This window comes from Prinia subflava, chromosome 13 (assembly GCF_021018805.1).
Source record: "Prinia subflava isolate CZ2003 ecotype Zambia chromosome 13, Cam_Psub_1.2, whole genome shotgun sequence".
Taxonomy (NCBI): Eukaryota; Metazoa; Chordata; class Aves; order Passeriformes; family Cisticolidae; genus Prinia; species Prinia subflava.
In genome coordinates this window covers 1,773,208-1,793,543 of record NC_086259.1, presented here as the reverse complement: position 1 = coordinate 1,793,543, position 20,336 = coordinate 1,773,208, and the positions used below count along the sequence as shown (strand labels likewise).

The following is a 20,336-nucleotide window of genomic DNA, read 5'->3' as shown; positions in this document are numbered from 1 at the left end:
GTGTGTGGGGTGGGGAAAAAGGAGACATTTCTGCTCTGGAGAGACAGGCAGTGAGGTACGACTCGGAGAGGAGGAGGAGGAGGCCTGTACATGCAGTTGGAGGATCCTGGACTGTGTGCAGGGAACCTTGGGGGAAGCTGCAGATGCCCTTAGTTGGCAGAGCTGAAGAACAGACCCAAGCTGCTCTTAGCTAATGCACCTGGAACAAGGACAGCTGATGCCCTGTGACATCTGGGTTTACTGTCCAGCTGTGAGCCCCCTGCATGCAATGGCTGACTTCCTCTTGCCTTTATTTGCAGCATAAAGACTGCTACAAGGGAGTGGTCTTTGATGGCTTGGAGAGCCTCTTTGCAAGAAGCCTGGACTCCTCCCTGCTCTGTGTACTCAAAGCTGTCAAGAATCGTCAGCACATCTTCACCGTGAATGTGCATCAGGATTATGCTACTTGGAAAGCCAAGGAGGAAGCTGAAAGAGAGAGGAAGAGGAAGAGGAAGGAAGCTCAAAGAGAGAAGAAAGGTGAGACATGTCTGTCCCTCTCAAATCTTCTCTCTCAAGCCCTCAAACTTACCTATGTGTATCTGGGTTTGCAGCAGAGCTTGTAAGAAACGTTTTTATGAATCTTTCCACCTTCTGCCTCAGTGTAACCAGCAGTCATCTCAGAGTTGCAGGAGATCAGAGGTTTTGAGACTCACCTTAATCTCTAACAATAAAGTCTGGCCACAAGTGCAAGCTACTGTAGCTCAGTGACAAATGACTGTTCTCAGCCCTGATCCCCTTAAGCCAGGCAAAGCACAGGAACTCAGTGCCCAGCCATACTTTGGGCGATTGTCTGAATTTTGGAGCAGGGATATGAGCTCCCCAATATCTCCTGGTGTGATAGGCTGGGTTGGGAAAAGCTGTGAATCCTTGCAGCTGACCCAGAGCATCCAGCTCTGCTTGCAGTCACTCACGGTTTCTCCTCTGGTTTGTGGCTAAAGAACTGGAGCGGAAAGAAGCTTTTCAGAGGAACCTAGATCGTGTCTTGCGAATGGATGAGGAAGAGTATGATGCCCTCTCTAAGAAGGAGAAAGCTGCAGTGGACAAAATAATGCTGGAAAGGACGCGTATATTGTGGCAGAGGTGAGTAAGCCTTCCATGGGTTACTGCTGAGGGTAGTGTCCCTGGAGGGTTTCCCTGCTTCAAAGACTTTGAGCTCAGAGGTGTTTCATAGCAAAGGGCAGAAGCAACACAGGGATGGCCTCTCTTAGCTCCCTGGCTCCCAAGAGAGGAAGGACCTTCTTCTATTGAGATAGAACATCATCTTCTCCATTTTAGTGGTGAGCCCTCCCGGCTCAGATGCTGCCTGCAGGGACCTGGGCTCTGGGCTTGCCTTGGCACTGCCTGTAGAAGTGTCTTTAAGTCCATGATGTTGATTTGCACCTTCTTCAATGTCTCCGTTCTTCACCAGAACAGTGGGCTTGTGGTATGGGGCAGGCGTGGGGCACAGACAAACCCTTGATTTGGGTCCTGGTCCTGCCACAGATGAAGTGTTTGCAATGCTGATCTGCCAGGGTTCTCCTTATGTTGCAACAGCACCCATAAGATCTCATGTCCTTTAGACTCCCCTTCAGCTGCAGCAGAAGGCAAGCACAGGAGAAGCTCTGCTCCAGCAAGGCAGCCCAGCTCAGGACACGCAGGAAAAGTGTGGAGCTGGGAGGGGAGGCTGCTTAAAGCAGGCACGTGTATCAGAACTTCTTCCAGCCCAGGCTGAAGTTGGTTTCATGGGGAGGAGATGGACAAGGCTGCTTCAAATTGTTTCCATGGCAGATAGCACTAGTTTGCCTCGGTCACAGCTGGGTTCCAGCAGGAAATCTGGCTGACAAGAGCCCGTCTTGCAGGAGAGGAGTTCCTGCAGCCTTTGCTTTCTGACTGATAGGTTTATTCTCATTAAGGAGCAGGCAGTGCCCAGGAAGAAGGGAGCTGAATGAGTTGAGCAAGAATTGTAGGAGAAATAAGCAGATGTTAGCAATTTGTGATCTGATTTGACCGGGACATCAAGAGACGAAGGGCATTTGCAGGCATCAGTGCAGAGAGCTGGTGGATCAGCCTTTGGCAGTGGGCTGGAGGTGTCTGGGTGTGCCTTAAGAGGGAGGTTGCACAGTTCAGACCTTATGATGGCAAGGCTTAGGTATGGCTGGTCCTGGAGGTCCCCTTCCACCATTCCCCTCACTTGGGATGTTCCCAACCTCTGTGAGTTGAGGAAAATTCACGGAAATGGTCTCGTGGTTCTGCCTGGCCTCAGGGTCAAGGAATGAAGTGCAGGGCCAGCCAGGACTAGTGAGCCCAGGTTTCTGGTGGTGACTCTTAGCAATGTTTTCAATTCTGTTTGCTGAAGGGAGAAGCAGCGGAGGGCTCAAAAGCTTGAGGAGAAGGCAAAAGCCTTAGAGGAGGAAGAGAGGCGGAAGAAGGAAAAGAAGGGTGCAAAACCAGAGAAGGGTGAAACCAAAGCCCCAGAGAAGAAGGAAACGAAAGCCCCTCAGAAGGGGGAACCCAAAGCCCCAAAGAAGGGGGAACCAAAAACCCCTGAGAAGCGGGAATCCAAAGCCCCAAAGAAGGAGGAACCCAAAACCCCTGAGAAGCGGGAACCCAAAGCCCCAAAGAAGGAGGAACCCAAAACCCCTGAGAAGGGGGAACCCAAACCCCCAAAGAAAGGGGAACCCAAAACCCCTGACAAGTTGGAATACAAAACCCCTGAGAAGGGGAAAATGAAAGCCCCAAAGAAGGGGGAACCCAAAACCCCTAAAAAGGGGGAACCCAAAGCCCCAGAGAAGGAGGACCCCAAAACCCCTGAGAATTTGGAATCCAAAACCCCTGAGAAGGGGGAAAAGAAAGCTCCAATGAAGGTGGAACGCAAAACCCCTGAGAAGGGGGAACCCAAAGCCCCAAAAAAGAAACCCAAAAGCCCTGAGAAGGGGAAAACCAAACCCCCAAAGAAGAGGAAACCTAAAACCATTGAGAAGGGGGAACCCGAAACCTCTGAGGAGTGGGAATCTGAAACCTCTGAGGAGTGGGAATCCGAAACCTCTGAGGAGTGGGAATCCGAAACCTCTGAGGAGTGGGAATCCGAAATCTCTGAGGAGTGGGAATTCTTAACCTCTGAGGAGGAGGAACCTGAAACCCCTGAGAAGGGGGAACCCAAAGCCCCAAAGAAGGGGGAACCCAAAACCCCTGAGAAGCGGGAACCCAAAGCCCCAAAGAAGGGGGAACCCAAAACCCCTAAAAAGGGGGAACCCAAAGCCCCAAAGAAGGGGGAACCCAAAACCCCTAAAAAGGGGGAACCCAAAGCCCCAAAAAAGAAACCCAAAAGCCCTGAGAAGGGGGAAACCAAACCCCCAAAGAAGAGAAAACCTAAAACCATTGAGAAGGGGGAAACCGAAACCTCTGAGGAGTGGGAATTCTTAACCTCTGAGGAGTGGGAATCCGAAACCTCTGAGGAGTGGGAATTCTTAACCTCTGAGGAGTGGGAATCCGAAACCTCTGAGGAGTGGGAATTCTTAACCTCTGAGGAGGAGGAACCTGAAACCCCTGAGAAGGGGAAAACCAAACGCCCAAAAAAGAGGAAACCCAAAGACTCTCAGAAGGGGGAACCCAAAGCCCCAAAGAAGGGGGAACCCAAAGCCCCAAAGAAGGGGGAACTCAAAAGCCCTGAGAAGGGGGAACACAAAGCCCCAAAGAAGGGGGAACCCAAAGCCCCAAAGAAGGGGGAACTCAAAAGTCCTGAGAAGGGGGAACCCAAAGCCCCAAAGAAGGGGGAACCCAAAGCCCCAAAGAAGGGGGAACTCAAAAGCCCTGAGAAGGGGGAACCCAAAGCCCCAAAGAAGGGGGAACCCAAAGCCCCAAAGAAGGGGGAACTCAAAAGTCCTGAGAAGGGGGAACCCAAAGCCCCAAAGAAGGGGGAACCCAAAGCCCCAAAGAAGGGGGAACCCAAAGCCCCAAAGAAGGGGGAACCCAAAGCCCCTCAGAAAGGGGAATCCAAAGCCCCTGAGAAGGGGGATCCCAAACCCCCTGAAAAGTTGGAACCCAAAACCCCTGAGAAGGGGGAACCCAAAGCCCCAAAGAAGGGGGAACCCAAAGCCCCAAAGAAGGGGGAACTGAAAGCCCCTCAGAAAGGGGAATCCAAAGCCCCAAAGAAGGGGGAACCCAAACCCCCTGAAAAGTTGGAACCCAAAACCCCTGAGAAGGGGGAACCCAAAGCCCTAAAGAAGGAGGAACCCAAAGCCCTAAAGAAGGAGGAACCCAAAGCCCCTGAGAAGAGGGTACCCAAAACCCCAAAGAAGGGGGAATGCAAAACCCCTGAGAAGGGGGAACCCAAAGACGCTCAGAAGTTGGAACCCAAAACCCCTGAGAAGGGGGAAACCAAAGCCCCAAAGAAGGGCGAACCCCAAGCCCCAAAGAAGTTGGAAACCAAAACCCCTGAGAAGGGGGAACCCAAAGGCCCAAAGAAGGGAGAAACCAAAGCCCCAAAGAAGGGAGAAACCAAAGCCCCAGATAAAGGGGAAATGAAAGCCTCAGAGAAGGGTGAAACCAAAGCCCCAGAGCAAGAACAAACTGAAATCCCCGTGGACGCAGCTGAGATGGAGAAGAACTTGATCTTGAGGTTTCAGATCCATGAGTCATCACAGCAGAATGTCGCACAGGTTTTCTCCTACTGGGACAGGGTTCGGGGTACCATGGAGTTACCTGTGATCGAAAAGGGAATCAAGAAACAGCTTTCAGCTGAAAGCAAAACTCAGAAGACGAGTAAGGCTCAGGCAAAGGTGGAGAAGCCTGCACAAAAACGTGGACGCTCAAGGAGTCTTCTGTCACCTCAGCTGGAGACGAAAAGCAAAGTTGCAGAGGGGACAGTCAGAGATGAGCATGTCGGGGTGCCGTGCCTGGACATCCAGGTCACAAATCCAAAGGCCATGTTTATGGAGATCCTGAGCAGTGGGAGGCTGCCAACGTTTGAAGAGGTAAAACCCTGCAAGGCTCAGACCTTGAGCTTGCCATGGTCTTGGGCCCTGGAGCATTGTGTTCCCCCCAGGGGATAATGGCACAGAGCCTTGTCCGGGGCCCTGATGATGTTCCACAATGACTTTGTAGCATCTGTGTGGGTGGGGAGGTTATCACCATCCCTCAGATGGGCAGAAAGTGGCAGTGCTCCGTGTACAAGTATCCCATCTGTTCAGAGTTTCCCAGCCTGGAAATCATTATAAACGGTCCCAAGACAGAGCAGATCATGATCATTGTTTTCTTCAGCTGAGTCACTTGGGGGAGGTTTCTCTCCCGGTCCTGCTTTTAGCTCTTGCCTCTGCTCTGGAGCCTGCTCCCCCCACTGGGCATCACAAAGCATTTGTACTTCATGTAAACCAAAAACCCCATTGCCAAAAGCTCAGTGCCTTTAAAGAAGGAGTTGTGAGGATGAAGGTGACAGAAGTATATACAGGACTTTTTCTTCTGTTTCAGATGCTGAGACATCTGGGACTGCATCCCGAAGGGCCTCCCCTTCCCCCTGCTGTCGTCTTCTCCGTAGTCCCCTACCCAGAGGAGCGGCTGCGCTCTGCAGAGCGCGTGAAGCTCTTCACCATTGACGCACCAGAAGGTGCTGCTGTGGAGGACAATCTGGTGGGTGCTCCAGTGGTGCTGGCGCTGAGGGTGCCAGGGCAAGGGAGCGGGCTAGATGGGGGCATGGGGCACAGGTTGGATGGAAAAGGATCATTGTGGAGGGGTTGTGAAGATGTGATGGGGCCCCGTGTCTGCAGGTCTCCTTTCTGTCAGGGATGGGACAAAAGAGACAGCTCTGCTGGAGACAGAGCAGTTCTGTAAGACAAGAGGGAAAAAATCACTTCAAACTATCAACTGCCTTTGAGGACAGGGTCCTGAGTGAGAAGGGGGGTCCTAGGCAAAACAAACACCAATAAGGAAGACCATGGGCAGGTGGACTTATTTATTCTCTCTTCCATTGGTTAACAAACACCCATTTTGCTTTCCAGGGTGAGGATGTCTCAGGGCTCACCTCTCCCTCCCTTTTCTCTCTCCCCTTAGGCCAAGGCCCCAGATGGGAAGGGCAGTTCTGCCAAGGGCCAACCAAAGATGGGTCAAGTGACCAGCAGAGACAACTCTCCAAAGGAGAACCAGATCTCCACACAGAGAACAGAAAGTCCCTGGGACTCATCCACAACAAGACCCAAAAGTATGCTGGAAAGTGCCTTGATCCCCACAGAATTCCTCAGGTGAGCTGCATGGGAGGAGGTGATGCCTCTGCTTCTTGGTCCTCTTGCCAAACAAGGCCCATCGTCCCCAGCTCTACAGCAATTCCATGCCAGTGCCTCCATGGGATGGCAAGTGCACCCTCCTTGTTTCACTGGCTCCTTAGCAATGTCTGAAGCCTCCTCTTTAATTGCCAGGCTGAAACGGTACCGGTGGATAGTGCCTGCCCACGGTGAGGTGGAACTGAAGGTCCACTTCTTCACGGAAATGCCGGGGAACTTTGAGCAGACACTGAGGTTTGAGCTCGTGGAGACAAAGCGCCAGTACGAGCTGCCCTGCAGTGCCACTGGCCTGTACCCCAGCATCAGCCAGGACCCACGGTAAGGCTGGCCCCTGGCAGCCTCCCACACTGCTGCCCCTGAACTCGCAGCCAGGGCTGCCCCTTGGGGCTTCTGGCTGGGGCAGATGGTGCTCCCTGAGGTCACCCAGCATCTCTTCCTGTGCTGGGAGCTGGGAAGGCAGATGGTGCCTCAGCCACCAGGAGGCGTTGTGGTTTTCTGACTACATTCCCTACTTGGAGCATCTCATAGCTCCTCCTTCCCCACTTTCTCTGCCCAGGCTGGTGTTTCCACAGTGGAGGAAGACCATGAAAAAAGATGAAATCATCTTCAAGAAATATGTTGAGAGCACCAAGCAATTCCACTTTGGACCGCTGCTGTGTGGGAAATCAAGAGAGTGGTATGTGCTCCCTGCTGGGCCTCGTCCTTTCCTGGACATGCTTGGAGAGACATGCTCTGTCCTGGTGGCACAATCCAGGGCAGTCCCAGGCAGAGTCCTGGGAGACATGGGTTTGAAGGGCCACAGATGTGTGAACTTGGGCAGATCAGAGGCAAATGAGCCTTGGAGGAGCTGCTCTGCCTACCCCGTGGGTGCCTTGGTGGCCTCCTTGGTGGCCAGAGCCACATGCTGCTGCCAGTCCAAAGGTGACTTGGGGGAAACTTTTGTCCCTTTCTACAACTCAGCTTCACCCCTTAGGAAATGAACTTTATGGTGGTTTTTGAAGTGCTTTGAGCTCTGCAGGTAGCCTGATTGAGCAATTATTCTGTAGGTGGTTTTGTAAACCTTTCATTGATCTGTAATTATTAATAAGATTTTATGGTTGACCTGCCAGTGGGTGTCAAGGGCATCTTCCTGTAATGACATTGCATTCTCACTGCTGGATAAAATCCACCTAAACACGTCATTGAAACTATTGTGTATTTCTACTTTTACTGTCACTTTTTAAAAATAATATTTAACATTAGTTCTTGTCTCCATGGGAGCTCTGGAGGACTAGGTCTATTTTGACAACTCAAGGAAATGAAATCAAAATAGTTTAAAACAGCAGACAATCCTTAGCCAGGTTGATGGACGGTCTGGGATTTCTGTTTGCCTCTTTAACCCTTTCACTCCAAAGTCATTTCCACACCTGAGAGAAGGGTGATTTGTTATCTTCTGGCATTTCTCTTGGGAATTGATGCTTTATATTTCTTTCTCAGACTTTGAGCTAACCCACCCATGAAATCCAAAGCAGTTTCATGACTTTCATGAAAGAGATCAGCTAAACTCTTTTTCCAAGAGCCTTTCTTTATACCCTGCGGGGAGGGCATCCCAAGAAAGAAGGAGAAAGAACCCATGTGCCTAGCACACTGTTATTTTTCTAGGCACTTTTGAATTTACATTGTATTAAAAACTCTTGAAGTGGCCTGAGCATCATCAGGTTTCTGGGGTGGAGGCACCAAGTACAGGGGAAGGCATCAAAGCAAGGCAAGGAGGAGCACACGCCCGTGCCCCTGACTGGGATCCGTTTCCCTCGCTTGTTTGTTAGGGCGGGGTCTTCCAGCACCGCTTCCTCGGGCACACATGGTGCTTTCCTCCATGGATGGCAAAGGCAACAGTCTCCTCTGCAGCCTTTTCCCCTTTTGTGGACAGGTACCAGGCCCAGAACTGTCCTGGCAACTCGGAGGGTATAAACATCCTCAACGACTCCCCCGTGGATGTAGAGGTCCAGTTCTCCTTTGAGAATGATGATAAAGGAGAGACGTTCCTTTTGGACCCTCCCAGCATGACACTGAAACCAAACGAGAAGCAGGTAGGAGAAGGGGAGGTAGAGCAGGCACCATTGAAATGCCCAGAGGCTGCTCCTCCTGCTCACACACAGGGCTCTTTCTATTTCTTTCTGTGGGGTCGGGTCCAGGCGCTGACCATTTGGGCATACCCCACTTCCCCTGGCTTCCTGGAAGACAGACTCATCTGCTGCATTGAGAAGAACCCAGAGCCAGTGGTCTTCAGCCTGTGCTGCTATGGAGTCCATCCGCAGCTGGATGTCAGCCCCCTGGAGCTGTCTTTCAATAAGCGGCTTCTGCACAGGTCAGTCGTCCCACAGGCACTCCAGGACTTGTGACAAAGAGAAAATGTTTGACTCTGGTTTCTGGGGCATGGATGGAGCTGCTCCAAGGGGCATGGATGGAGCTGCGTTCAGTGGCGAGGCTGGTGTGACCTTCCAACAGCTGATGCCAAGTGCCCTCCTGTCTCTGCAGGCGTGACAGCAGGACCTTGGTCCTGAAAAACGACACCCTACTGCCCATGGCCTGGCAGCTCAGTGGGCTGGATGACCTTGTTGAGGACTTCTCCTTGTCACAAGATCAGGGCACCATTGATGCCCTCTCAGAGTTTGAAGTGACACTGAATTTCAGTGCCGGGCAGGTTGGCAGCATTGAGAAGACCCTGCGGCTAGAGGTGAGAGGGACTGTGCCCTGCCTGGCAGAGCAGGGCAGCCAGCAGCTGTGTGCTCTTAGGGACAGAGTCAGGGAGAGCTGCACCTGACAGACACCAGGGTGCTGTGAGCCCAACTTCTGCCTCTACACAGCGTTTGCCAGAACGTGCAGTGCACCCACATCCCCCCAGATAACCAGACACTGCATGCTGAGCCTGTGCCACAACCACCTTGTCCCTGTGAATGGTTGAAGGCTGTTGTTTGGTTGAACAGACTGCAGCATGATCTCTACATTCCTCCTGGACTTTGTCTGAAGATCTTGCATAGCACAACAAACTCTCCCCTGGGATTTTGTTCCCCGTGGTTTAGGGGGCTGCATTTCAGAGAGGGTGCTGGGTGATTGGAGAGGGTTGTCAACGCCACCTGCTCTGAGACACCTCACACTTCTTGTGGTTGTTCTTACATCCCTGTGCCTCTCACGGATGCTTTAGTAGCAGCATTCCTGTAGGAGTGCAGAGTTGTGCTGATAGGGTTTTTTCCTGCAGCAGAATCCCACTGGGGCAGCCCATGAGATGAACAGGTTAGCAAAGCTTGGGAGTCCACCAACGCCTGTGAAGCTGGGGAGGCCATAGGGGAAGCAGCCAGCAGAGACAAGGACTTAGAGGCTGTCTACCAAGAGAATAATCTGAACATCTTTCTTGCTGCCTCAGGTTACAGATACAGAAAACATCCTGGGGATTGTTCAGGCTGAAAACATCAAAGTCTCTGCAGAGGTCTATGATGTTCTTGTGAGCATCGACATGCCTGAAGGTCAGTGGATGCCTCCCAAAGCAGCAGTCCAGGTGCACTGCATTAGCTTGGGAGGTGGGCTGCCAAAGCATTTGGGATGAGATGGGATGGGATGGCATGGCATGGCATGGATACATAAAGCACATACCCTATCACCGTGAGGCCTAGCCAGAATGAGACTCAGGGAGACAGATCTGGGTAGAACAGAGCAAGCAGGGCAGAAGAAGGTGCCTTGTTTATTCTTCCTATTACATACCTGTAGCAAGGTGACCATGGATTGGAGAGTGGTATCCCCACATCTCAACCACATTGGTCAAGGAGGCTGTCATTCAACCTCCCCTTCTCTTGGAGAAGGAATTCATAACAATGTCAATATTTACAAAACACGATCTTGTGTTTACATTTACGAGCGTGAGAAGCTGCACATTTCTACTTTAGTATGAACGCTCAGCAAACTAGGAAAACTCATGGCAGCAATACCCTGCAAGTGGTGCGGAATAAAGCAGTGTCAGGCACTGACAGCCTTAAGTCACACCCCTCTGAACTTTGAAGTATGCAGCTTCATGTGCAGATTGGATTTGGGGGCTTTGAAATAACAGCGATGTGAACAGGCAGTTGGCAGCTCTTACAGGCCCAGCACAGCATATAGAGTAATTGGATTTGTGCTTGGAAGCAGAGGAAATGGAAGCCAAACTCCTCAGCTACTAATCCTGCAGGTATTTTGAGTAAGAAGAGAAAGGGCAGACAAGTAGCTGGAAAACACTTTCAAGAACAGAAACTTGCTGAGAAAGGTTTTTTGCCAAGACCTCTGTGTAGCTTGTGACCTGGTGTGTTCTGCAGCTCATAAATACCATTTCTGACCTGGCTCTGCGGGTTTTCTGCAGGTCCAGATGGAAATTTGGAATTTGGAACCATTAATGTCCTGGATAAGGTGAAGAAAGTCATGAGTCTAAAGAATAAAGGGGTATACGACCTTGAATACAGGTGAGTCCAGCTGCCTTGTAGAGCATTTCCTCGGCTTCCCAGGCCTGCATTCTTTCTCTGTCAATGGCTAAAACCTGTTTCCATGCTGGCTACCTCATGGTAAATACAAAACCTGGGCTCTCTAATCCCAACTATTTTACCAGAGAATCCAGCCACAAACCAGCAGTTCTTCACAGCTCAGCAGGAACCTAAAGGAGAGCCCCCAAAATTTCAGCCACTGAAATGCTGAGATTCATTGCCTTTCTTTGATGGTCTTTCTCCTTCTGATACTCTGTAAAGAACTGAATGAAAAATTTCGGTGTCAAGGTTTCTTGCAGTAACCTCGTGATTGTCTGCATTCTCTGTCAAGATGCAGGATTCCCTGAGCAGAGCTGGACTCTCCCTTTTCTTTTTTTTCTGGTCCCATACAAAGTCCTGGCTGTGCTGGTGGTGCCTGTACTTTTAACTGCAGAGATCTCCATTCCTTCCCTTTCTCCCCAGGTTCATGCTGAAGGGTGCAGGTCGCAGTATGAAAGACTTGGCATCCCACTTCACTGTTGAGCCTCAATCGGGCACGCTGCTTACCTCCCAGCCTGACGTGAATATCGAGATGCTCTTCCACCCCACAAGGGAAATCCTCCTCAAGAACAAACCCATCCTGTACTGCCGGGTGAGCGCCTGGGCCAGGCTGTGTTACCACACGGTGTTTTGGGAGCGTAAACAGGATAGGTGTCTAATGGAAGGAGGGCTTCAACTGGAGAATCCTCTCTCCTACATACACAAACAAAGTCTCTCAAAACCATTTGGGAGGCTTCCTGAGGGGAGCTGAGCTTCTGACTCTGGAAGAAATGCTTAAACAGGGAGGGCTAAACTGATGGAGGCCTGGGTTGGAGGCTGGGGACTGGGGTAGAGGCTGGCCTCTTTGCTTTGTTTACCACGCCTTCCTGTGGATGCAGGTGATGGATGCCAACTCACAGGAAGGAGTCCAGACTGTCACTGACATCCCAGTGAGGGTATCAGCAAAAGCTGTGTACAGCAAGTACAGCATTGAGCCTGCCTCACCCATCAACTTTGGTGCCATGCTCAAGGGCACCAAGAAGACCCAGACTGTTGTGCTGGAGAACAAAGGCATGCTCCATTTCAACTTCCACATCCGCCAAGCCCCCAAGGATGCATCTGCCTTGGAAAGCCAAAGGTAGGAGAAGCCCTGCACCACCCTTCCTGTCTGAGGAGGCACCACCCCAGGGCTGGTATGTGGCAGGCAGCCAGGAGACCTGGGCTGTCGTCCATTTGCATCCCTGCCTTGGGGATGGGGAGCAGAAAAATGCCTTGGTATCCCCATGTGTAGTATGAAGCTGGTGATAGAGCTGCTCTGTCCAGCAATGGGTGCTGCACTCTAGGAGCCATCAGGAGCAGGAAGGCTTTCCTCTGTGAGGAGGAAGGCCAGCTTTGGCCTCAGAGAAAGGCAGGGCAGCTCAGCCTGACACATACCTCTGCTTTCTCCTCTCAGTTCAAAGCAAGGGGAATCTGCTCCGTTGGCTACAAAGCAGTCAATGAGAAGGAAATCAAGCTCCTCGACACAGGTGGGTGACTCCTGCTCCCCAACAATGCTGCTGCAGGGGATGTGAGAAGATGCTGCTGTGCCCGGGCTGGGGGCTCATTACCATAGGGTGGGATGTGGTCTGCAGGATGGAGCCCAGTATCTGCTCAGACCCACTGACAGTCCTGTACTCTGGCTCTCACCTGGAGTTGTGGGGTCAACAGGGGGGAGCAGGTCCTGTGTTTCATAGCTGCTATGGCCAGCATAGGTCTGTGAAGACCACAGAAGCAAAACCATCCCCCACTGAGCTCCCAGTCCACAGAGCTCAGACAACATTGCTTTTTCTTCTTCCCAGTCCCCTACCTCTCTCCCATCATCTCTCACAGCTATTTCTGTTCTCTGTGTCACCTCTGGAGGCTGAAGGATCACAGCTACCACCTTCATTCTTTGCACTTAAACTCCTTTCTCTCTGCCACCTGGGACAGGCTTGCAGCTCCTCTTGGCTTGTTGGTCTCAGCCTGGGGCTGCCTTTGGACCATGGAGTCATCCTTCCCTGCCCTGGGACTGGGTGCCTGGGCCCTGCTGGAGGCCAAGGCAGGACATACTCTTTGCTGGGGTGCTCAAGGTGCAGCTATTAGCCATCAGCCTCTCCTGGAACTTTTTCTGCAGGGTTCCCTCAATCTCGGCATGTTCACGGTGTCCCCTTGCTGCGGCTCCATCGGTCCGTGGGGCCAGCAGAAGATCACAGTGGAATGCCTCGCAGGGCAGGAGGGGACATGTGAGGAGCAGCTCTACATTGACATCACGGGCAGAGACCCCAAGGACAATCCCCTCGGCATTCCCTTTACCCTGACTGCCGAGTCCTGCCTCCCAGGTACGTACTGCCCACAGGTTCCCTTGGTCACACCTGCTGCTGATCAGCACCTACACCTGCTGCTTGGATAGAGAGGCACACTAGCCCTGGTGTCCCACCTTAAAATCCCCAGAGGTTCCAGCCCTCTTCAAGTCTACCAGTGGACTCATCCCTCCCACGCTGAGAGGGATGCATGGAAGGTTAAAAGGAAAGCAACGCTCTCTAAGACTGAGGTTGACTGAGCTCCATCCTCACAGCAGCTCCCCCACCCAGTGCTGGGTTTAGCAGTCACCTGGGCAGCAAGGGCTTACCAAGCCCTCTGAGAGGCCAGCAGGGTCCAGATAAATTCATCAGGGAGGCTTCTCCGTGCTCATCCCTCTGGTCTATCCACAGCAATCGTTGAGGATGTCACATCAATCTTTGAGGACTACCCAATCTGCAGCAGCGCCGACCTCAGCAACACACTGCAGTCAGTGAAAGGTGCAGGCCTGTTCATCAGAGATGAGAACAAATTCATCTTCTGCAAGGTTCTGGCTGGGCAAAAGGCTGAAGCGCATTTCAAAATCTACAGTGCAAGCGGTCTGCCATGTGATGTGGTCCTCTCCATCCAAGCCCTGCCTGGAAAGGTAAGAACAGGAGGCCAAGGTGCTGGTTGCCCTCTAAGGGCCGTGTGAGAGCCAGTTTTGTTCTGCAGATGCATTGCTTCCTGTGGCCCAGACTAGTCTAGCTCAGTGCAGGTCAAACTGCAGGGGAGAGCAGCAGAGCCAGGGAACAGTTGTGTTGAATTCTGCGTGCCTTGGGCAAGGTTGTGGCTCACACCTCTGGGTCTTTTGTGGGAGAATTGAATCCTTCTGAACCTCTCCTGGAAGCACACTCAGAGAGGGGCTGTTATGAACTGACAGGCCAGGCCTCAAAGCAGAGCATTTCCTCAGGCTCTCTGGCTTTTCCTTCTCTCTGAAGGCCAGTTCTAGGTTATCTGCAGGGTTTTCCATACAGTGCCCACCTCACATATTCTGAGGCAGCTGCCAGCACTCAAAATGCACAATGCTTTAGCACAAGGTCGGCATTCCCCCCTGGGAGGGAGGAAGCCTGCCCAGGGAAGCAGGAAGGACACACTGCCTGGGGCTGTTCTCAGTAATGCATTTATGAATAAAACTGTGTCACATTGAAAGGTGTTTTCTCCTAACACTGCTCTCTGGGTTCCCCCAAGGAAAAAAGCCCTATCAACAACTTTTTCAACTTGTATCCAGTCAAGATGTCCATTCCTGGCTCATCCTATGCTGTTGCTACGGTGATCTTCACCCCACCAGATGAGCAGACCTATGAATGCACTTTCAAGGCTTCCCTTGTCATCCCAAAAAGGTAACTGAGCCTGTGAAATATTGGGGGAGGCCTCACTGATAGCTGCCTCTCTGCTGGGAAGGCACAGGCCTCTTGTTAGCTCTAATGCTTTCAGTAGCCTTAGGCAGAGCACTTGGCATGAGATGATCTGGGAGGCAGTAACACTTAGAGCAGAAAAATGAGACTGCTGGTTCAGCCTGTATGAGGAACCATGAAGACAGGGAAATATTAGGTAGCCAACTGGAAGTTACTGATATGTGCTGCAGCTAAGCTAAAGGTTTCCAAGGACAAAGGCTTAGATGAAGCAGTTTATGTGTCAGCAGTCAGTTTCCTCTTTGTTTCTGTAAAATTAAGGGATCCTCTGTGATTCCCTGGCATTCATTAAGCTATTTCATGTGAGTGATTTGAGCTGGTATGAAAGATGAGCCCAGTTCCCCTGCCGTGGGACCTGTACTGGGGCTTTAACCTGCCCTTCCTCAACCCTTTAGTGGCTGAATTGGAACAAGAGATGTCTAATTGCTAATAAGCAATTGTTTTCTTACTGTTCTTGGAAATTATCTTTACTGATGGTGACGATGGTTTATTTTTGCCTTCTTGCATTAGTACTGCTCTCATGCTATGCTTTTGCTTGTTGCATGTGTCTCATCTCACTGCAGCCAGGGGATTTGCCATATCTCATCTGGTGCCTCATTATTTACCTGCTGTACCTGCATGACTCAATTAAAAGAAAGTTTTTTAACTGTTATTGTGGAGGGCTCTGGCTCTTTGGAGCAGATTCCTCTTGTGAATGGCCCTGAGTGGATTCAGAAGAGGCTGGTGGGGGGCTGTGTTGTTCAGGAGCACCAGGCAGGGAAAACGTTGTGGGTGGCCCTTGCTGCTTTGCTTGCCCATTGAGAAATGGGTCAGTGGCAGCTGAAATTGTTTCTGTGCCTCTCCTGCAGCTCTGTGAAAATTAGACCCCAAGTCCTGACCTTCACCATCAGTGGGAAGGGGCACGAGCCGCAGGTGACAGTCGTGTGCCCAAGTGCTCGCAGCAGCAGGGGAAACGCCGTGCTGCGCTTCAAGAGGCTCCAGCTGGGGGACTCAGAGATGCTCCCCCTGGTCGTGTGTAACAACGGCGTCGTCCCTGTCAAGGTGAGGACCTTCTCAAGGAATGGTCTGGTTTGGGAACAAGTGCCTGTGGCACAGGGGAAGGGTCCCAAAAAACATGGCAGATCTGGGAAGAGGTGTCAGAAATTGTTTTTAAGCAAATGACTGACGCCTGTTCTCCAAGAAGGGAGTTCTTGGAAATTGTCCGTCCAGTCTTTCTTCTTTAACTTGAACACAAGAAAGATGGTGGAGTATTTCCCCCACTGTCTCTCAGGTCACCTTTTGTTTTCATGGACATGGGTGATTTCCCAGTTCCATTAGATTGTATTTGATCCCAGTTTAGTACATTTTAAGTAAACTTAGTTGTGGCTTAATTCCGTTCCGCTCATTACTTTCTGTCCTGTTTGGTTCTGTGTCAGTTCTATCCAAATGCCTCTAAACGCCTTTTTCCCATCTGGCTTGGCTTAATTTTTGTGCTAAGTGCTGTTTGTAGTGGGAGAGGTGCTGGGTTCCCGTGTGGGACTGGCAGCACTGCGGTGTCAGTCCCTGTGCCATCCTGTACTCACACCAGTTCCACTGTGCTCTGTGTTCCCTTTTCTCAGTTTATGTTACACCTGGAGGATGAGCATGGAGCGTTCCTCTTGAAAGGCAGGCGCTCCACACTAAAGAGATTCTACACTGAAGATGTGGAAGAGGACTCCGTTAGAAATGGTAAATTCATTAACCATGAAGTGTGATCATGCACAGAGGGAAAATGTGTGCTCTGCTCTTGGCTTCTCTGAGCAGCAGCCAGATGTGAGACAGTTTCTTTCCTTGGGCTCTCCATCTCCCAAGTTATTCTTGGGGACTTTTTGCAGGGCTTCCTCCTAGCAAGTTGTAGGAAGTTCTTCTGTTCTTCTAGACATGGTGGGTTGAGTTGTGGGGGGCTGTCACTACCTCAGTGCACCCTCTGAGGTATTTGCTGCATGTGGGAAGGGACCAGCCTGAACAGATGCAGCCCTTGAGCACACAGCCAGCCAGCAGAAGCCAAAAGCACTCTTTGGCTCAGCTTTCCATATGGCTGAAGCTGGCTGGAAGCAGAGGGAATGAGGGCTGGGCATCAGCCTGAGGTTAAGCTGCTGAAATGGTGAATGTGTCTGGAGGTGGCAGTCTTGTGAACATAGAAGAGGGTCTGGAACCACTGGGGGTAGAACCTGTGCTTGGAAGGCAGCTTCTTTCCACCTCTTATTCCTCATATACCCTATGGAAATATTTCCTCTGTACAGCTGTATCACTTAACTCTCATTTCCATTGCTGTGCAGAGAAGAAGCCCCCAAAGCCTTTCCTGCTTCTGGATCACGGGCAATCAACAGAGTTTGATGTCATTTTCAAACCCACCCTGGCTCAACATCTGGAAGGGAAGATTCGTGCCTTAGTGGGGGACACCTACTCTAACAAGACCTTAATAGAGCTGGTGGGTGAAGGCCACAAGGATGAATTCACCCTGGGTGGACTAGATGAGGAGGACAGGAATGCTGAAAGCAGCCTGAAGAAAGACATCATTGATGGTAAGAGAGGAGAGGCTGCCGGGGTGGAGCAAGGAAGAGAAAAATGTCAGATCATGTCTGTCCTCTCTCTAGCCAGGCCTGGGCTGTCACCCACTGGGCTTGGTGGCCTGTGGGCATGGTAGCCATGCAGGCAGAGCAGTGTGTGCTGTGCTGCCTGTCTCTGGCTTAGGGATGTGTCAGGGTGTTTCCCTGAAAGTGGTGGGATGAGGAACTGCCTGAGGAACTCCCTCGCAGAGGGAGGAAGGCTTGGAGCAAGGAAGCATTGAACATACGGGTGTCTGTGCACGTGAGGGGGGCGGGTGGAACTCCCTGCATGCTGAGATCTCTTGCTCTCCTCCTGTACAGCCGTCAGAGTGAATGAGATCCAGTTTGGGGCCTCTCCTGTTGGGAAGCTCCGCAGCAGGACCTTCACCATCACCAACCACACCCAAAGGAAGGTCATGCGCTTTGAGTGGGAGGCAAACGCCCCATTCCAGTTCTCCCCCAAGGTGAGTGTGGACTGCTCTGGCCTCCCCCAGTGCTCAGGCCCTGCCCTGGTGTTCCCAGGAGCTGGCAGGGAATCCTCACATACCAGTGATAGCCCATTCCAGTGCATGGAGGAGATGCAGTCCCTGGCTTGGCTGGGCCAAGGCTGCCAGCCTTGCAGAAAAGGCCTCATGTTACGGGAGGTGGCACCTTCTGTTCATACTTTTGTCTATCAAACTTCACATAAATCCACTCTGAGGTGCAGATTCCTGGCACAGCTGCTCACCACTGCAATCCCTTTTGCTGTCAGTCCTGCCCTTGGCAGTGCTTCCAGTTTGGTCTTGACTCCCTGATTCTCCCTAGGTGGGACATCTCTATCCTGGCAGTGCCAAATCCATCACAGTGACCATGAAATCAGATGTCCCAGCCACCTTCCGGAGGCACCTTGTGAAATGTAAGGTGACCAAGATCAACTTTGAGCTGCCACAAGGGAAGGTTCAGGACTGGGATGACAAAATGTGCATTGTCACATGGAAGGTTTCCACCAGGAAAGACCCAGCAGCCCACAGGCCTGAATTTTTTCAGAAGGTAAGAAGCAAAATGGAAAAAAAAGCCAACTCAGCTTTTATAAAAAGAACCACCATAACACCATCCTTGCTGGCTGCGCAGCTCCTGCTTCCTCTGGACATTAGACAGCCGTGAGGTTCACCAGCAGTGCATTTTAGGGGAGAGGTGGATGCACAGTGACCAGATAAACTCACAGGAGAGGGGGAAGCATTTTGACAAAAGACCTTTAGCCACACACAAATAATCCAGAAGCACAAGTGTTGCAGCCCGTGTTGAATGGGAGACAATATTTTATGATTTTATCCCATTTTATGATGTTTGAAATCTCTTCATCTGATTTGATGCCTTTTCACCAACAAGAAGTTAAGTCTGCTGCATGCTGTCTCTTCTTTTGAAGTGGACAGAAATACACTTCTACTGTATATGCTGGTGACCTCCAAGTTTTGTCTGCATGGACACCAGAGAGTTGAGTTGTGATCTCTGTATTGTGTGGGGTATCTCATCATGGAGTAGTCCAGGCACTGTATGACAGTATGGAGGAGTCCAGAGAAAGATCATCTCCAGAGACTCTTGCTTTTATTGTCATTATTGCCAAACACATTCATCTTGGATGAAGGTTCTTTCTGAGTTTCTGGACCATTTTAAGGACTCTAAACCATCCTCTTTTCTATCAGAATAACTGCAGTTGGAGACTTTCCTAGTGAGGTGTTTCACATCCCAAAATGCCTGTCTCCAGCTCCCAGCAATGTGGCTGTTGCTCCACACATGACATCTGGAGAGCACTTTCTCCTAAGACAAGAAGAATAACATACTTTCTAGAACTCTTCAGTCTTGGGATTCTCCATGCACAGAGCTCCAGCAGGGGAACTTAACGCTAATTTTGAGACCTGCTGAATTTATAGGGGACCAGGAAAAAAGTCCCTCTACAAGGCTGAAGTACAGGGACTGGAATGTAGCTATAGTCTGAATGGGTATATTAACAGCTGTGGCAGTGACTGCTTTGACCAGTGGGTAGAAACAACTACTGTAGCAGAATAGTCCCAATTCTGTCATCTTTCCAGGGAAGTAAAAGTGAATGGTCCTTTCTAGTCCCTCTGGGAGGCTGATCTTGGAGGCCAGAAGTTTCCCTTCTCAGCCTGACTTTCTGGGCTCTGCTCAGTGACTCTTCCCTCCTCTGTTTGCAGGTGGTGGAGCCGGTCCCGGAACCGGCTCACACCGTGGTGGAGGACAGCAGCCGGGAGGCCAAGGTGTACCTCAGTGCTGTTATTGCCTACACCGAGTTCGAACTGAGCACAATTGTGGTTCAGCTCAAGGACATCCTGCCCTTCCAGACAAGCACAGCCACGTGAGTGCTGGAGGCCAGGCAGGGCCCTGCGAGCGGGGCTGATGCAGTGCCTGCTTCCAGAACTCTACCCCAGCCTAAAGCAGCACAGGCCCATTTACGTGCACGCAAAGCCAAGCAGGAGATGGTGGTCACGAGAGGTTCAGTACCGCCAGACCTTTCTGCTGAGGACAGCCATGGGTTGGCTTTCACTGCATGTCCCCTGTCCTCACCTCCTCAAAAATAAGTTTGCAGTCAAACCAAGACCTAAAGTCCAGGGCAAAGTCCCTTAGCTTCAGTGTCCTGGGCACCATGTTGGCCCTTTCCTCTTAAACTTCCAGACTTGGAAATACTTTTTTGGGCCATGTAGGACAGCGGTCTGAGCATGGCAGGGTTGCCTGGGGAAGGTGCTCCTCAGAAGAAAGTGGTACCAGAACTCCATCAGGCAATGTTACTGTACTATTTGCTTTATATGTATGGGGTTTTTTTTTTATTCCTCCTTGCTTTTCAGTTTCAGGATGCACAACACAGGGCAGGTACCCCTGGAATACTCCTGGGAGAAAGCTGCAGATAGTGAAGCAGTGAAGAAGCCATACTCAACCGCTCTGATGTGTAAGGGCATTTCACTTGGTAACTGAGAGCCTGGGAGAAGACCCCACCACTTCAATCCAAAACATGAATTGGTTTTTCATCCTTGTCCACATGTCCATTGTTGTTGGAGTCCATGTTGCCCCCCTCTGCATTTGGCACAGGAGCGTGTGCTGCAGGCAGAGACCCTGTTCCCAGACGCTCTATTTCCTGCTGAAAGTACTTGGCCAGAGATGCTCCAAGTGCATCCCAGCTCTCTTCCACCTTCCAACCTGCAGCAGGAAGCAGAG

General features: G+C 51.2%; 1 protein-coding gene across 1 annotated transcript in view; it reads left to right on the top strand.

Annotated features, from left to right (window-relative positions):
• The window catches only part of LOC134557804 (hydrocephalus-inducing protein-like), a 63,868-nt gene that overhangs the window by 37,483 nt on the left and 6,049 nt on the right, over window positions 1-20,336 (top strand). The window contains exons 34-58 of the mRNA XM_063411069.1: window positions 300-516; window positions 978-1,119; window positions 2,375-4,991; window positions 5,485-5,643; window positions 6,064-6,251; window positions 6,426-6,608; window positions 6,847-6,966; window positions 8,200-8,359; window positions 8,465-8,637; window positions 8,808-9,006; window positions 9,694-9,793; window positions 10,657-10,756; window positions 11,237-11,405; window positions 11,692-11,930; window positions 12,246-12,318; window positions 12,945-13,149; window positions 13,522-13,754; window positions 14,339-14,490; window positions 15,411-15,603; window positions 16,161-16,269; window positions 16,860-17,105; window positions 17,451-17,593; window positions 17,934-18,158; window positions 19,322-19,482; window positions 19,970-20,070. Coding sequence (XP_063267139.1) covers window positions 300-516; window positions 978-1,119; window positions 2,375-4,991; window positions 5,485-5,643; window positions 6,064-6,251; window positions 6,426-6,608; window positions 6,847-6,966; window positions 8,200-8,359; window positions 8,465-8,637; window positions 8,808-9,006; window positions 9,694-9,793; window positions 10,657-10,756; window positions 11,237-11,405; window positions 11,692-11,930; window positions 12,246-12,318; window positions 12,945-13,149; window positions 13,522-13,754; window positions 14,339-14,490; window positions 15,411-15,603; window positions 16,161-16,269; window positions 16,860-17,105; window positions 17,451-17,593; window positions 17,934-18,158; window positions 19,322-19,482; window positions 19,970-20,070 — 6,607 coding nt within the window. The remainder of the gene's footprint in view (window positions 1-299; window positions 517-977; window positions 1,120-2,374; window positions 4,992-5,484; window positions 5,644-6,063; window positions 6,252-6,425; window positions 6,609-6,846; window positions 6,967-8,199; window positions 8,360-8,464; window positions 8,638-8,807; window positions 9,007-9,693; window positions 9,794-10,656; window positions 10,757-11,236; window positions 11,406-11,691; window positions 11,931-12,245; window positions 12,319-12,944; window positions 13,150-13,521; window positions 13,755-14,338; window positions 14,491-15,410; window positions 15,604-16,160; window positions 16,270-16,859; window positions 17,106-17,450; window positions 17,594-17,933; window positions 18,159-19,321; window positions 19,483-19,969; window positions 20,071-20,336) is intronic.